We start from the raw sequence: 16,662 nt of genomic DNA on the forward strand, positions 1-16,662 counted from the left end.
CCTCGAGGTCAGTAAACTAGGAAGTTTCCTCTAAATTAGTAAGAGTGGGTGCCTCATGCTGTTTGGAGGCCCCAGGGGAGTGAGGGGGTGGCCTTGGGACACCAAAGGGCCCAAGGGGTCAAAGAGTGACTCTGAAGATGCTGCGGGTACGTGTGTGTTTGTGTGTGTAAGTGTCTGTGTGAGTGGAGAGGGGAGGGGAGGCATTGTTTCAAGTTCTCCTTCTCCCCACCCCCACCTCCAGCCCTTCCCCACCCCCACTCGCCTGCCTGTCTCCCCTCCCCAGGCCTTAGCCCCTCCCTTGATGCCCCCAGCTCCCCCCCACCCGGGGGCCTCCTGGTGGCTGGAACCGCTGCCCATTCACCTTCCCTTCCAGACACGTGATCCACTAGAGCCCCTGGCCTTAGGAACTCCTGAGGCGTGGTTGATGGGGAGGCCTGAGGCCCACCTTGGTGCCCTCAGGCACTCCTGCTGCCCTTGGTGGTGGGAGGTTCCTTGGGAAGTCACAGTTGTGGGACTTGCCTGCCACTGGGCAGTTCCCTGTGGCTCCCTCATGCCCCACGGGGCCTCCTGGCCACTGGGGGAGAAACCAAGATGGCTGGCGCTCCCTTGAGCCAGGGGCGTAGCCTGGGCGGCTGGGTCAGCATGAGCAGGGGGACTGAAGGGCAGGCAGGAGAGGCGGGGAGCCAGGCCGGGGGAGATGCTAGTCTTACAGAGGCCTGCCTGTGTGGCTCCCTTCATGCTTGTCGGGCTTGCTTTATGAAGGGTGGGGGTCCTTGGTGAGCCAGTGTGAACTCCGGGGAGAGGTTGGCAGGGAGGGTGTCTGTTCTAGGTGCCAGACTTGCCAGCACTGTCTGCACCTCTCTCAGCCCTGCTCAGAGCGCTGGCTCACTCCTTCTAAAATGTAAGGGACAGAGGCCAAACCTGAGCTTGAGACCCTCTCTGCCTGAAATAAGGAGATGGGGGTGGTGGGGGAGGAAAGCAGGCCTTGGTGAAGGCGAGGCTTTGAATCGCCTGCAGAAGCTACCTGTGTCCAGTCATCCATTCCTTGGCTCCAGAGCCATTCTTGGGTGTCAGAGATGCTGGCTAGATGTTTCTGTTTCCTCCCCTTCCAACCTCAAGCCAGGGGAGCCTGTGTAGCCGAAGAGGCTTTGCCTCCTTGGTTTCACGCCTTTTCAGATTCCTTCTAATAATGGTGGGGCCAGGGGAGGCCAGCTGGGCAGAGCCCCTAGATTAGCTCTCACTTTCTGCACCTTATTCTATGAACGCACCTGGTAATCGCCAGCTCTGCTTGGCCTTGTATATCCAAGGAGCCATCTCCGGAAAGACTGGTGCACCTGAACCCCATCAACTAATTGTCTACTTAAGTATGATTAAGCCTCCCTCTTCGGCCTCTGCCTTTCCCCGCTGCCCCCTTCTCTGCTGGTCCAGACCCACCTGAGCTGTGAGGGTGCAGCTCCTCTTCGGGGAGCTACATTTTCTCTGCAAGCTTTAGAGGAAAAAAGAAGTAGGGTATTACCTACTCACACCTCCTCTTACCTCTTTGAGGAAGAGAAAGGAATGAGCTAGGGTGGAATGGGGTGGGGCTGGGCTGGGGCTGGGTAGGTAGGGTGGGACAGGGGAGGGAGGGGGGTGGGGTTTGCACAGGAAGAAGTGTGATATACCTGGACGTGCTGGAGGGTATCTGGACCCTGCTGCGGGAGTTCAGGCAAGTCAACTTTACCTTCCTGGACCTCAGTTTCCTTATCTGTAAAATGGCCAGATTTGTCTGAAAGCCCCAAGAATCCATGTGTTTCTGTATCCTTTAGGTAATGACCATTTCTGGCCCTGTATTTCCCTGGTTGGTGGAATTACAGTGGTTTTGAGGGGAGCTCTGGAGTCAGATTGCTTAGGTTTTGTAGTTTTAATAGCTTGTGGTCTTGAGAGTGTTATTTAATTTAACCCCCAAGCCTCTGTTTCTCTTAAGTGTGAACTAAGAGTAGCCATCCTGGTGAAGGTGCAGGTGTGATGGAGTTGTAGGTCCTGTGGAGGGAAAGTGAGAACCACATATAAATAAAATTACTTCTGTAAAGCCTGAAGTCCAAACGCTCATCCAATGCAAAGCCCATGGTCAAGGTAACATTGTGCCCTGTTCTCCACATGGGAAGAATCACCCACACGATTTAATTGTCCCCTCTTTCTTGTTGAGATTTTGGTTGAATTACCTAAATGCACATAGTAAGCAGTAGGTAATGGTGGTTATTTTCATAATTTTGTTTGGAAAGTAGCAGAGAGCTTATTTATATGCGTCTGTATAGCAGCATTTACAAGTGATATGCAAGAAAAACAAAACCCCCAGCATCTTTGTTGTCTGCCAGAATGAAAAAGCTCTTCTGTGTGTACAGTTTGTTCCTCAAGGCTCAATTTTTTATCGAATATGGAAGTGTTCTTGCTGAAGTTTATCTCCTAAGTAAAAAAAAAAAAAATAAAGTTTTTTAAAAAGTAAATATGAAGTATATAAAAGATCAACAGATTAAAAGCTCAATTCCAGGGTCAAATAATATGGTACAAATAGAAATTCAGTGACAGGTTAGACCAGATTTGTCACAAGAACATTAAAAAAAATCTACAGGCAAGAAATTTTCATTACCAGTTTTTAAAAAGCTTTCTTTTTTATGGTTATCAAGTAAAATTCTGGTGGTAAGCCTTTGGTTCTTTAAAAACTTTTTTCACCTTTACTGAACCATAATTCACACTCAAACATATCCTTTATAAGAATGCAAGACAGAATCCTTTTAGGTGTGCAGTGAGCTGGCAAATGTGTATGCCCACACACAATTTTTAAACCCAAAGCTCATATAAAGGAATTTATTAAACTCTAAGAACAGAGATCTGAGAAAGGTTAATGGTTTCCTTTTTAATTTCAAAAAGTGTCCACAAAGGAATATTACTCTGTTTTGCAAAACACAGAAAACTTACCAGTAATTAGGAGGATTAGTTTGTCCTGAGAGGTGACTGGCATTTTAAACCCCAGTAGATGAATCACGGGTCCTAAAGAGCATCTGGTTTCAACTATTGGCTGCATCTCTTAGGTCGCCTGGGGCAAATTGGGCAAAGGAGCCTCGTTTTGACTGTCTCAGTTTTTTCACCTGTAAATTGGGGGTAATGGTAGTTCCCACCTTAAAGTTCAACTGCCAGGATTGGGACAGTGCATGGCAAATAGTAAACCTTCCTTATCGGATCTCTGTCAGCACAAGGGCTAAGCTGCTGCTGACTCTTTGAAAAGACCATCTCTGTCTCAGGGCAGCAGTTCTAAACTTGGTCTTGGGCCCCTTGTGTGCTCTTAAACACTGAAGACCCTGAAGAGCTTTTGTTTATATAGCTTACATTGGTCAATGTACATTACATTCAAAATTAAAACTTAGACATTTAGAAAAGATTGCTTTTAATATTATTAAAAAGAAAAAACCTGTTACATGGTAATGAATAATAGTTTTCATGAAAAGAGACTTTTCTAGATCAAAGTGTCTAGCAAGCACAAGTGCATCTTTTAGGGTTCTCACGTCTCTGTAATATCTGGTTTAACAGAAGATAAGTAGATGCTCATCTGTCTCTACATTTAATCTGTGGTGATACGTTATTTCGGTAGAAGCATATGAAGAAAATCCAACTTCATCCAGATACAGATGGACAGAGGGACAGGGGAAGGTCTTTTAACTTCAGTGTATGTAGAATCTTAGCTCCCCAACCAGGGATTGAACCCAGGCCACAGAGGTGAAAAACATCAAGTCCTAACCACTGGACCTTAGGAAATTTCTCTAGAAAGAGTATTTTGATAGCTTTTTTCAGTGGATATTTTTTGACAACTATACCCAAATTTAACAAGTGGTAGTTCTTCAAACCTTAGTTATAATGCAGAATCTGAAACCATATTCAGGAACTTTGGTACCCTATTGTATTAAAATCCTTTGCTTTCTTTTATACTTTGAAATGATCTTTTAACTGTGCCAGAAAGAAAAGAAAGAAAGTCGTTCAGTCATGTCTGACTCTTTGTGACCCCATGGACTGTAGCCTACCAGGCTCTTCAGTCCATGGGATTTTCCAGGCAAGAATACTGGAGTGGGTTGCCATTTCCTTCTCCAGGGGATCTTCCAGACCCAGGGATTGAACCCAGGTCTCCCGCATTGTAGGCAGACACTTTACCATCTGAGCCACCAGGGAAGTCTGGTTATTTGGGAAAGGGGGTTCATTGAGTAACACAGACCTTCAAATGCTGACCATTCCATTACATAATCTAAAAAGTTAGATGTGTTAGTGTCACCACTGTCCCCATCAGAAAAATCTTTAGGTATTGCGAAGCTGTCAAGCTCACTGTAGTGGATACAGGTTTTTCAAAATTCTAATTTTCATATGAAAGCTCAAAAATTTTCACTGACCATAAAGTTTTCCTTGAAGTGACGGGCTCACCTTATTCACTTTTGAGAAAAATACCTGTCAAATACATCCAAGTCTAAACAACTAATGCCACTTAATTTTTCTTTCAAGTTAAAAAATGTTATTGTATGAAAACCATCTAGTTCATCGTGCAGCCCAAGCGACTGTCACTCATTCATTATACACCAGTGTGCGGCAGAGATGCTGCATGTGTTTAAGGCTTGTGATTAAAAAAATAATCATCTTTGCTGCATCAAGGACATTGTGAAGCGGTATTAGCTTTCTTTTTCCCAACTGTGACTGCATGGTGGTGAAGAACATAGTGATTTCTAGTTTGATTCATGCTGAGGTACTACTGTTTTACTCCAATGTTAACACAATTGCAAAAATCATATCTTAGTGTTGTTATCTTAGTATTATTATGAAAAGAGTTTAACTTGAAGCCCCTCTGAAAATCTCAGGGAACCCCAAGGGTCCATGGACTATACTTTGATACTTGTACTATATAATATGTATAATACTAGAAATGTCGTCGCTCAGTCGTGTCTGAATCCTTTGTGACCCTATAGATGATAGCCTACTAGGCGTCTCTGTTCATGGGATTTTTCAGGCAAGAATACTGGAGTGGGTTGCTATTTTCCTTCTCCAGGGGCTCTTCTCAATCCAGGGACTGAACTCAAGTCTCCTGTGTCTTCTGCATTGTGGATGGATTCTTTACCTGTTGAGCCATCAGAGAATTCCCCGTAATACTAGATAATACTCTAATATATAAGACCTAGCACTTTCGTAGTACTTTACTATGTGCCAGGCACTTTTCTAAGGATGAATATATATATATGTGCATTAGTTAGTTAGTGAAGCCGGTCAGTCGTGTCTGACTCTTTGCCACCCCATGGACTGTAGCCTACCAGGCTTCTCCGTCCATGGGATTCTCCAGGCAAGAATACTGGAGTGGGTTACCATTTCCTTCTCCAGGGGATCTTCCTGACCCAGGGATCGAACCCGGGTCTTCCACATTGCAGGCAGACGCTTTAACCTCTGAGCCACACATATATGTGCATATGTATGTTTGTGTGTATATATATATATGTACACACAGACACACACCCATGTATTGCCGTTTTTTACTCTGCCTCATTTATACACACAACAAATCTATAAGGTGCATTCTTTTATTGTCTCCCTTTTAACAGAAAAGGAACCAGAAGCACAGAGAGGTTGATGACTTGCTCAAGCTAATAGCAGAACCAGGATTCAAAGCCATTCTCCAAGATCGAGCTCTTCCTTTATATCACTGGGTAATTAAACAAACCCCAGGTGGCACGTAGCCATTTTCTTCCAAAGAGGAATGGGAGTAGACAGGTAGTATCTGGAGGGAGAGGGCGCAGGAGTGTCATCCAGGTACCCGTTCTGACCTCTGACCTCTCCCCTTTGCCCTGCTAGGATGACCTCTCGGGAGCAGCTGGTGCAGCACGTGCTGCAGGAGCTGCAGGAGGCGGTGGAGTCAGAGGGCCTGGAGGGTCTCGTCGGTGCTGCTCTGGAGGCCAAGCAGGTCCTGTCCTCCTTTGCTCTCCCCACCCGCCGTGGTGGGGGGCCCGGCCCCCAGGTGCTGGAGGTGGACTCGGTGGCCCTGAGCCTGTATCCGGAGGATGCGCCCCGGAACATGCTGCCGCTGGTGTGCCAGGGCGAGGGCAGCCTGCTCTTCGAGGCGGCCAGCCTGCTGCTGTGGGGCGACGCGGGCCTCAGCCTGGAGCTGCGGGCTCGCACGGTGGTGGAGATGCTGCTGCACCGCCACTACTACCTCCAGGGCATGATCGACTCCAAGGTGATGCTGCAGGCGGTGCGCTACTCCCTGCGCTCCGAGGAGTCCCCGGAGATGACCAGCCTGCCGTCCGCCACGCTCGAGGCCATCTTCGACGCGGACGTCAAGGCCACCTGCTTTCCCAGCAGCTTCTCCAACGTGTGGCACTTGTACGCCCTCGCCTCGGTGGTCCAGCGCAACATCTATTCCATCTACCCGCTGCGCAACCTCAAGATCCGGCCGTACTTTAACCGTGTCATCCGCCCGCGCCGCTGCGACCACACGCCCGCCACGCTGCACATCATGTGGGCCGGCCAGCCGCTCAGTGGCCACCTCTTCCGCCACCAGTATTTTGCGCCCGTGGTGGGGCTGGAGGAGGTGGAGGCCGAGAGCGCCCACCCCGGCCCGGCTCCGCTGCCCCCGCCTGCCAAGACCTTGGAGCTGCTCAACCGCGAGCCCGGCCTCAGCTACTCGCACCTGGGAGAGCGCTCCAGCGTCACCAAGAGCACCTTCTACCGCTGGCGGCGGCAGTCCCAGGAGCACCGGCAGAAGGTGGCCACTCGCTTCTCGGCCAAGCACTTCCTGCAGGACAGCTTCCACCGCGGGGGCGTCGTGCCGCTGCAGCAGTTCCTGCAGAGGTTCCCCGAGATCTCCCGGTCCACCTATTACGCCTGGAAGCACGAGCTCGTGGGTTCTGGCGCCTGCCAGGCCCTGACCCCCACAGAGGAGCTGGCCAACCTGCCGGAGCGGCAGGTTACCGAGGGGCTGGGATGCTCCTCGACGGCCGCGTCCAGCCCTGGCATGGTCTTCATGCAGCGGGCCAAATTGTACCTGGAGCACTGCATTGCCCTGAATACGCTGGTACCCTACCGCTGCTTCAAACGCCGCTTCCCGGGCATCTCCCGGTCCACCTACTACAACTGGCGCCGAAAAGCTCTCCGAAGGAACCCCAGCTTCAAGCCAGTGCCGGCCCTCTCGGAGTCTGGGCCTCCCCAGCCAGTGCCGGTGGGCGAAAAGGCCTTGCTTCCTTGGAAGGGTGGTGAGGTGGGAGAGGGGGAAGCGAAAGCCACGGGTGGGGGCCCACCCGCACCGCGGGCGTTCCTGTCCCTGAGGGTGCCATTGTCCCGCTGGCAGAGGCGTCTGCGCAGAGTGGCCCGCAAGCAGGTGCTTGGTGGGCACCTCCCTTTCTGTCGCTTCCGCCTCCGCTACCCGAGCTTGTCACCTTCCTCCTTTTGGGTCTGGAAGAGTCTGGCCCGGAGCTGGCCCAGAAGCCTGTCCAAGCTCCAGATCCGGGCCCCCACCTTGAGCAGAGGGAGCAGGAAGGAGGCAGAGGAGAAAGAAGCTGGCAGGAAAGTGACAGCTGCTGTGGCCCCCCCTGCAGGGACCCGGCTGATGGCAGCTTCTCCAGGGGAGGATCCAAGGCAGGCCCCAGGAGGGCCTTCCAGAGAGGGGCCCTTGCAAGAGGGGCCCACTGCCCAGGGTCGGCCCCCCAGTGGGTCCCTGTCCAGCCACCCTGTGGGGACAGCAGCAGCGGCAGGGGGCCGGGATGGCCAGGTGCTGGTGATGGACATGCTGGCCAACACGAAGTTCAAGGCCCAGGCCAAGCTGTTCCTGCAGAAGCGCTTCCAGTCCAAGAGCTTCCCCTCCTACAAGGAATTCAGCACCCTCTTCCCCCTCACTGCCCGCTCTACCTACTACATGTGGAAACGCGCCCTCTATGATGGCCTCACCCTGGTGGACGGCTGATGGGGAGGTGTGCAAGGGGCTGGGAGGAAGGAGGACCACTTGGGAGAAGGTCAGAGGCCTGAGTTGCCCCCTGGCTTGGCCAGGATCCCTTTTGCCCCCACAGTGTCTACAGTGACTCTGAGGGCAGCTTTGTGTTGTTTCCCAGCTCCAGGGCAGAGAGAGCCAGAGACCAGCCGTCTGGCCTCCTGTAGACAGCTGCAGGGCCAGGGATGCTGTCTCCAGTTGTTTACCATTCTTATTTTTATTATCGCATCTTGGTTTTTTTAGTCTTTTGATTTAAGTGAGTTGGCTGGGCCCCCTTGCTCGTGTTGGAAGCTCTATGTATGTGGGGACCCGAAGGGAGGTTGGTTAGCTACAGCTGCTTTCAGCTTTTCCCAGGGACAAAGGGAATATTGTAGCATGGCCATCTGTCCCACTGGGCAGAATATATGCCTTCAGTTTCTTTTGGGGGTTGGCACCCTCTTTACTCAAAGATGTTTCCCAAACCAGTGTTAGAGATCAGATGTGGAGCAGGTCATAACTTCTGCTTGGTGCCCGTAAGGGAGAGGGTGCCAGGCTCCGTATGAGCAGAAGCAGAGATGAAGAGGGACCGAGGTTGACCTCTAGGGGAAGGTCCTGAGCCTGATCACTGAGGGCTGGTCTGTTCATTGCGAGGAGTTTGGTAAAGGGCTGGGGGAGAGAGCCTTGGGTCTCTGCTTGCTGGTGCTTGGTGCATCTGCTGTGGACCCCTCAGCCCTTGGGGACCCTCATTTTTCTGTTGAGCTCCACAGAGCCCATGCCCCGTCTCCAGTGAGAGACCACTCAGGGGGCAGGCAGGTGAGAGACTGACTTTGCATTGTCCGAAAGTGAAGTTGGAAAACCAAAGAAATAAAGTGATGTGGTGCTCACAGCCCGTGGTGTCTGGTATTTGTTTTTGCTCTAAGTGACTGCTCCTCCCCACATTCCCTTTGATTTAAGGGGACTGAGAATGACCACTTCTTTTCCCAGGTCCAAGATTTGGAGGACAGAGGGAATTACTCTGGGGTTTCTGCTTAGAATTAGATGTTGACCTTGGGTGTTCTTCCAGCTGGGAACAGGGCTTTGGCTGCCTGGAGAGAGATTTCCCAACAAATGGGAGTTGTTTAGTTGTTCAGTAATGTCTGACTCTTTTGTGACTTTGTGAACTATAGCCTGCCAAGCTCCTCTGTCCGTGGAATTCTCTAGTCAAGAATACTGGAGTGAGTGGGTTGCCATTTCCCTCTCCAAGGTATCTTCCTGACTCAGGGATCAAACTCGTGTCTCCTGCATTGGCAGGCAGATTCTTTACCTCTGAGCCACCTGGGAAGCCCCAACAATGGGAGAGAACTGGCCAACTCAGTATGCTCAGAGGCCAGGCCAGCGTGAGTGTCAAGTCAGTGTCAGGCTTCTTTAGTCTTTGAAATGCACCCAAGCAGGCTAGGTCCAGTCGCAGGTGAGGAAACCAAGCCTCAGCGTGGTTCGCTTGCATGCCCCCTCCAGCGGGGCTGAGTATTAAGGCCAGACTTTTGCTTGTTGCAGTGCCATGTCCCTGGGGAAGAAGTTCCCTTTGGCCCTTTCTCCTTGTGTCTAGGTATTCCGCAGTAGCTGTCATCCTCCTGGTCTTGGGGAGTCATTCTTGGTTTTGCTATTTTTCACCCCCACATCAGTGCATCAGCGAGTCCCATTGACTCTAAAGTATGCCCAGAACCCTCCCCTTCATGCTGCTGCCCCACCATCTCTCCTGGTCCACATCTCAGGTTCTCCCTGGCTCCTCCTTCCACTCCTGCCTTATACAATCCATGCTCCAGAGGGCAACCAGAGAGATCTGAAAGCGAAGTTGGGTTCTGTCACTTTTCTATCTGAAAGATGTCAGCGGCTTCCCTTCACTCTTAGAATTCCTTGCATTGCCTTACACAGTCCTTGCTTCATAAACTGGTCCCTCTGTTGTCCTTACCACCACATACAGCCACGCTGGCCGTCTCTGATCTTGAATGTGCTGTGCTTACTCTTGCTTTAAGGGCCTTTGCATCTGTTCCTTTGGACTCTGCGCTCTGCCTGGAGTGCTTTGCCCTGTTATCTTTACAGGGCACGCTCCCTAACATTCAGATCTGAGTCACTGCCCCACATTCCATCTACATTCTCTGCTGCTGCTAAGTCGCTTCAGTCATGTCTGATTCTGTGCGACCCCATAGACGGCAGCCTGCCAGGCTCCCCCGTCCCTGGGATTCTCCAGGCAAGAATACTGGAGTGGGTTGCCATTTCCTTCTCCAATGCATGGAAGTGAAGAGTGAAAGTGAAGTCGCTCAGTTGTGTCTGACTCTTAGTGACCCCATGGACTGCAGCCCACCAGGCTCCTCCATCCATGGGATTTTCTAGGCAAGAGTACTGGAGTGGGGTGCCATTGCCTTCTCCACATTCTCTACATGGTGCTTATTCCCATCTGTTTTTGTTGTTTATTTACTTACTTGATTATCTTAACGGTATAAACCCCATGAAAAGCAGGGCTTTCCCTGGCCTGGTTTATACCACCATATCCCCAGCAGGTAGATTAGTTTCTGACCCACAGTAGGCACTAGTTTGTTGAAAGAAGGAATGAATGAAGGCAATGGGACCACTGTGATGTCTCACTGTTACTCTTCAGCTGCTTTTTTTTTTTTTTAAATCAAACTGAGTCCTATTTCTCATTGACCATTTTTTTTTTCCATCCCTGCAGTGCCCACCTCATCTAGGCCAGTGACTTTGCTCTCATCTGATTTTTGAATGGTTTCCAAATGGATTCTGCCTCCACTCGGACTATCCCATTTCAGCCTCCCTGACAAAGCCCAGAGTGACCTCAGTTTGACTTGCTACTGCATTTCCCATTACCCTTAGCACAAAACCCAGGCTCTGAGCCCCTACCACCTCTAGGCTTATCTTTCCCCACTGACCCCTCTTGCCATAGCCCTGGCGCACACAGCCTCTGGTCCCCCTGTTGCCCTTACCACCCCTGCTTGGCCTTGCCCCCTGCTGCTTTTCCAGGAACCACGCAGCATTGTCATGGCATGGCCATTGTTATCTCTCTCACCCTGTGGAGTCTCTACTGAACCCCCAGGGTCGGTGTAGTCCCTTAAAGAAGGGACTGGACACGTGAGGTTCCTACCTGACCTGTAATGACCACCTGTAGCCAGCAGGTGGCACTCTGGTGCAACAGGAGACAAAATCTCTTGTGTTCCTTGTTTCCAACTCCAGTTTACCACTCTTAACTGCTGTAGCTGTCAGAAGGTGGCACCAACGTCCATCCTGAGAACTGCCTTGGCTGAGGACGTTGGATTCTCCTGTTTGCTCCCTTCCTAAACCCTCGATCAGAGCAGATCTGATGCCTGGAGCAGCGTCTCACAAGGAGGAGTAAAAATCACCTGGATCTCTCCCTGGGGGAGTATGGATTCCAGGGCCCTACCTGGACCTACTGATTCTAATCTTAGACATCAGAGAAGCAGTAATATGCACAGGAGAGAGCTTTTCAACTTTGCTGTGCCTCACTTTCTCCATCTGTAAAGTAGGGATTGTAGTAATACCTGCAATATTGCATGTTGCACACAGTAATGCTCGGTGAGGGTTTGTTAAGCAACAATGATGTCCAACTTCAGAACCCCTGGGAATCTAATTCCTGTTTTCTAGGATGAAGCTAATGCCCAAGGAGGTTCTTGCTCAAGTTAGCCTCTAGATTAAAAACACTCCTGTCCCAAGACAGGAAGGTCCCTTTGTCAGAGGCCAGCAATGAGCCTAAATCTACAGGGAGACATTTTAGCTTCTCTTGGAAAAAAATTAAGAAAAATGATTTGTCAATATTTATTGATTTTGAAAAGGTTTTGTTAAGTGTGGTTCAATTACTCTTCTGTAGAAAATCTGCTTCCTTTATAATCTGCTTGCTGCTGCTAAGTCACTTCAGTCGTGTCCGACTCTGTGTGACCCCATAGATGTCAGCCCACCAGGCTCTCCTGCCCCTGGGATTCTCCAGGCAAGAACACTGGAGTGGGTTGCCATTTCCTTCTCCAATGCATGAAAGTAAAAAGTGAAAGTGAAGTCGCTCAGTCATGTCCAGCTCTTAGCGACCCCATGGACTGCAGCCTACCAGGCTCCTCCATCCATGGGATTTTCCAGGCAAGAGTACTGGAGTGGGGTGCCATTGCCTTCTCCGATAATCTGCTTAGAAAGGCAGAAATACCTAAGCAGTGGCCATGTTTGCTAAGAATACTTCATGCTGATTCTGAAGTTGACATTTGTTGAAATTATTTGCTGGGTTTGTTTTTTTTTTTGGCACCACTTTCTATATCAGAGGCAAAGGTGGAAAGGAATTCCAGTGAGTGAACAATGTTTGAATAAAGGGAGAAAACAGAATATGTGAGGTTAGCTTTTCACAGTCTGTACTGTTGTAACAATGGGTTCTAAAATTTTGATTATAAAAGCTTTACCTTAAAAAGGCAATCAGTTGAAACATGAATAATTTAACAAAATTTAAGTATCCATCTATTTCCCCCCCTGTCAGGGGGCAGGAGTCCTGCGTTTTAGTGGAGACGATCTTTTTTTTTTTTTTTTTTTTTGGAGACGATATTATTTAGCTTGATGCTCAAGGTTGCTCCTCAAATATTTCCGAAGTCCAGCGGCACTCAGGCCCTTGGGTGGCTCGTGGGCCCTGAGCATCACCTCATATCTCACGCCTCCTGGCTGTTCCATTTTTGCCTCATTCTCACCAGCTGCCAAGCTGGACTCTTCCCCCTGCTCCACCATGTGCTCTTCTCTCAGCAGTTTTTACCATGGTTGCTACCAGCGCCAGGTGATCAGATGCCCTGGCCAGAAAGCTGGGTGTGCATCACCCTAGAGTTTCCTCTCCCCAACATCGCCATCTCGGGCTTCCCTGGTGGCTCAGGTGGTAAAAATCTGCCTGTAATGCAGGAGGCAGGGATTCGATCCCTGGGTTGGGAAGAGCCCCTGGGGAAAGAAATGGCAACCCACTCCAGTATTCTTGCCTGGAGAATTCTATGGACAGAGGAACTTGGTGGGCTACAGTCCAGGGGGGTCGCAAAGAGTCGGATTCGACGGAGTGACTACCACTTTCACTTTTCACATCTTCGTCTCAGTGGGACCATAGGAATGTTGCAAGCTTTTCATATTTCCACACTGCTGGGTTATCACAAGAAAGAGAATTTGATTGGTTCAGGCCATCCTCATCCTTTCCTCTGAGTGCAGGTCACATCTGAGGCCTCTCAAGTCTGATCCAATTGCCTGTGCTTGAAGGGCTGGATCAGCCTTGCTCGCCAGAGGGGTCTGGCAGATGTCACAGGCTCCTCTCCAGCAACCCATGATAGGCTGAGCCCTGTGCTGTAAGCTGAGGATACAGAAACATTTGGTCTCGACTCTTGTCCTAGCAAAGTCTTCTGTTTACTGGCAGCTGAGATGTGACTCACACTTTCATATGCACACAGTGGGGTTACAAGGGAGCGTGAGCTGGCTTTGGCATTTCATAGCTCACTCTGAACCACTCCCAGCTTGAAGCTTCCTACGGCCACCTCTTCTCCAGGAAATGTAGGCTGCCTGGGGATCTTGGAATGCCTCAATTACTCCTCAAAAGACGCTGGATACTGGTTGTAAAAACTCGCCCCAGTTTGGTGACTGCCACAGGGCGACTAGAACCTGAAGGACAGGCTCCCTGCCACAAGGCAGTTGTTAAGGTGGGGTTGGAAGACTCTGGAGTACAGGTGAGGGGAACCTTCTCATGCCCTTCCTAGCCCAGCATGCCTGTGGGTTGTCTCTGGCAGGTTCCTGAATATTCCCCTTACTGGTTGATCTCATGGAAAGGGAGGAGGAAGCTTTCAGGGAGATGAGAAGCAGCTGAAAGCAGGTTTAACGGTATAAAAAAATTTTTTTCCATGGAAAATGACTTTGAAAATAGCATGAAATCCGCTTAGCTCTAGCGGCTCCTCCCTGCCAGGCAGGGAGAGAGCTGGAGGGGGACCAAGAGGGTGAAGCCAGGAGAGCTGGGGATTGACAGCTGCTGGTGGATGACCCTCCCACCTGAGGACTCCAGGGGATGGCAGAGGGGGAGACTGCTGGAGGTCCTCCCCAAACCTCACCTGGGCTAGACTGCAGCTCCCAGGTTGCAGGCTGGGGGGAGGCCAGCATCAGGGAGGAGGGAAGGCACAGGCTGTAAGGAGTCAGGGAGGTGCTTGGGGAGGGCCTGAGTGCCTTTGCGTTCTGAACCTCCCAGCCCAGTCTGGCTCAGAAAGATTAATGCAATTTTGTGGCTTGGGTATGTTGACAGTAAGTCAAGCTCAGTTTCTAGGCCTTCTGACTTTGGGCAGAGTTATCTGTTGTCATTTAAGAGAGAATTGAGGGACGGCGAGTGGGTATAGCTAGGCAGAGAGTCAGACACGGCTTAGTGACTAAACAACACCCTGTTGTCATTTAATACAGTACTAAGGGGAGGTGAGAGGGTATAGCTAGGCTGCATTGCAGTACCCAGGACAGGGACTGGTGGCTGTGGAGACTTCAGACCTCACCTTTGTGGCAACAGGAGGGAGGCTGGTATCTTAGGGAGATCAAATATTTCATTCATTCATTCGGTCCCCACTTGTTGAGGCCTGGAGGCAAGGGAGAGGAAGGATGAAAAGTTAAGACCTAGTGCCCCTTGGAGGTGTTTAGAAACACTGACCATCCAGTCGGTTCTCCATCCCAAGTTGAAAGGTTCTCAGAAGTCTGGTAAGTGTTGTTGCTCAGTCACTCAGTCGTGTGTGACTCTTTGCAACCCTATGGACTGCAGCACGCCAGGCTTCCCTGTCCTTTACCATCTCCCGGAGCTTGCTCAAACTCATGTCCATTGAGTCCGTGATGCCATCCAACCATCTAGTCCTCTGTCATCCCCTTCTTCTCCTGCCTTCAATCTTTCCCAGCATCAGGGTCTTTTCCAATGAGCTGGCTCTTCGAATCAGATGACCATAGTATTGGAGCTTCAGCCTCAGGACCAGTCCTTCCAGTGAATATTCAGGATTGATTTCCTTTAAGATTGACTACTTTGATCTCCTTGCAGTCCAAAGGACTCTCAAGAGTCTTCTCCAACACCACAGTTCAAAAGCATCAATTCAGTGCTCAGCCTTCTTTATGGTCCAACTCTCACATCCATACATGGCTATTGGAAAACCATAGCTTTGACTAGATGGACCTTTTGTTGGCAAAGTAATGTCTCTGCTTTTTAATACACTGTCTAGGTTGGTCATAGCTTTTCTTCTAAGGGGCAAGCATCTTTTAATTTCAAGGCTGCAATCACCATCTGCAGTGATTTTGGAGCCCAAGAAAATAAAGTCTGTCACTGTTCCCACTGTTTCTCCATCTATTTGCCATGAAGTGATGGGACCAGATGCCATGATCTTAGTTTTTTGAATATTGAGTTTTAAGCCAGCTTTTTTACTCTCCTTGTTTACCTAGTAAGTGTAGTTTGCAATTTTATCTCTTGGTTCAGGATCTTAGAGGATAATTTCAATTCATTTTACTAGAGAGATAAAGACAGAAGTAAAAGATATTTACAATGATAATTTGCCACTGAAAGGCAGATATCTCAATGCAATAAGGCTTTGGTTTTTAAAGTCAGTCCCTCAAACTAGGGACTTGGTATGGACTTGTTATGAACTGTGAAAGAGGTGGGCAGTGATGTTATAGAGGTACAAGGGAGCAAGCTTGTCTCTACTTGAGGATTGGAGAAAGATTTCTGAAAAAGCCTCTTAAAAGGCTCATGTACTCCATAGTGGGTGAGTAGGGGAGGAAGGGTCTGAGGACAATGATAATTCTCAAGCTGGGAAAACTCTGAAGAGAGCAGGCCTTCCTTTTTTTTTTTTTTTTTTTTAGTTGATGGATAATTGCTTTACAGAACTTTTTGTTTTCTGTCAAACCTCAACATGAATCAGCCATCAGTTCAGTTCAGTTGCTTAGTCATGTCTGACTGTTTGCGACCCTATGGACTGCAGCACACCAGGCTTTCTTGTCCAGCACCAAATCCTGGAGCTTGCTCAAACTCATGTCCATCGAGTCAGTGATGCCATCCAATCATCTCATCCTCTGTTGTCCCCTTCTCCTCCTGCCTTCAATCTTTCCCAGTATCAGGGTCTTTTCTAATGAGTCAGTTCTTCGCATCAGGTGGCCAGAGTATTGGAGCTTCAGCTTCAGCATCAGTCCTTCCAATGAATATTCAGGACTGACTTCCTTTAGGATAGACTGGTTTGATCTCCTTGCTGTGCAAGGGACTCTCAAGAGTCTTCTCCAAAACCACAGTTCAAAAGCATCAATTCTTTGGTGCTCAGCTTTCTTTATAGTCCAACTCTCAGATCCATACATGACTATTGGAAAAACCATAGCTTTGGCTGCTGCTGCTGCTGCTAAGTCATTTCAGTCGTGTCCGACTCTGTGCGACCCCATAGACGGCAGCCCACCAGACTCCCCCTTCCCTGGGTGCCGGGAGCCAGCACGGGAGATCCCACCCATGACAAGGTCATGTGGAAGAGAACTGTTAAGCAAGGCTTCAGGACTTGAGGGGCTCCCTAGACTTTCTCAGGCATCTACCCCAAAACCAGAGTCTGTCTGCCTTATTGTATTATGCCCATCACCAATGCTCTTGACATTAACAGGGGGCTATCCCTGACCACTTTCTCTGGAGAAAATCAGCTTAGGGCTCTAGCTAATAA

At 49.6% G+C, this 16,662-nt stretch overlaps 1 protein-coding gene across 1 annotated transcript; it reads left to right on the forward strand.

Moving 5' to 3' along the window:
- Positions 1-5,600: 5,600 nt before the first annotated feature.
- Positions 5,601-8,835, forward strand: VRTN (vertebrae development associated). The gene is made up of 2 exons (XM_015096767.3): positions 5,601-5,708; positions 5,854-8,835. Exon 2 carries the CDS (start codon positions 5,855-5,857, stop codon positions 7,955-7,957), a length of 2,103 nt encoding a protein of 700 aa, XP_014952253.3. The 5' UTR covers positions 5,601-5,708; position 5,854; the 3' UTR covers positions 7,958-8,835.
- The last annotated feature ends 7,827 nt before the right edge of the window (positions 8,836-16,662 follow it).

Source organism: Ovis aries, chromosome 7 (assembly GCF_016772045.2).
Source record: "Ovis aries strain OAR_USU_Benz2616 breed Rambouillet chromosome 7, ARS-UI_Ramb_v3.0, whole genome shotgun sequence".
NCBI lineage: Eukaryota > Metazoa > Chordata > Mammalia > Artiodactyla > Bovidae > Ovis > Ovis aries.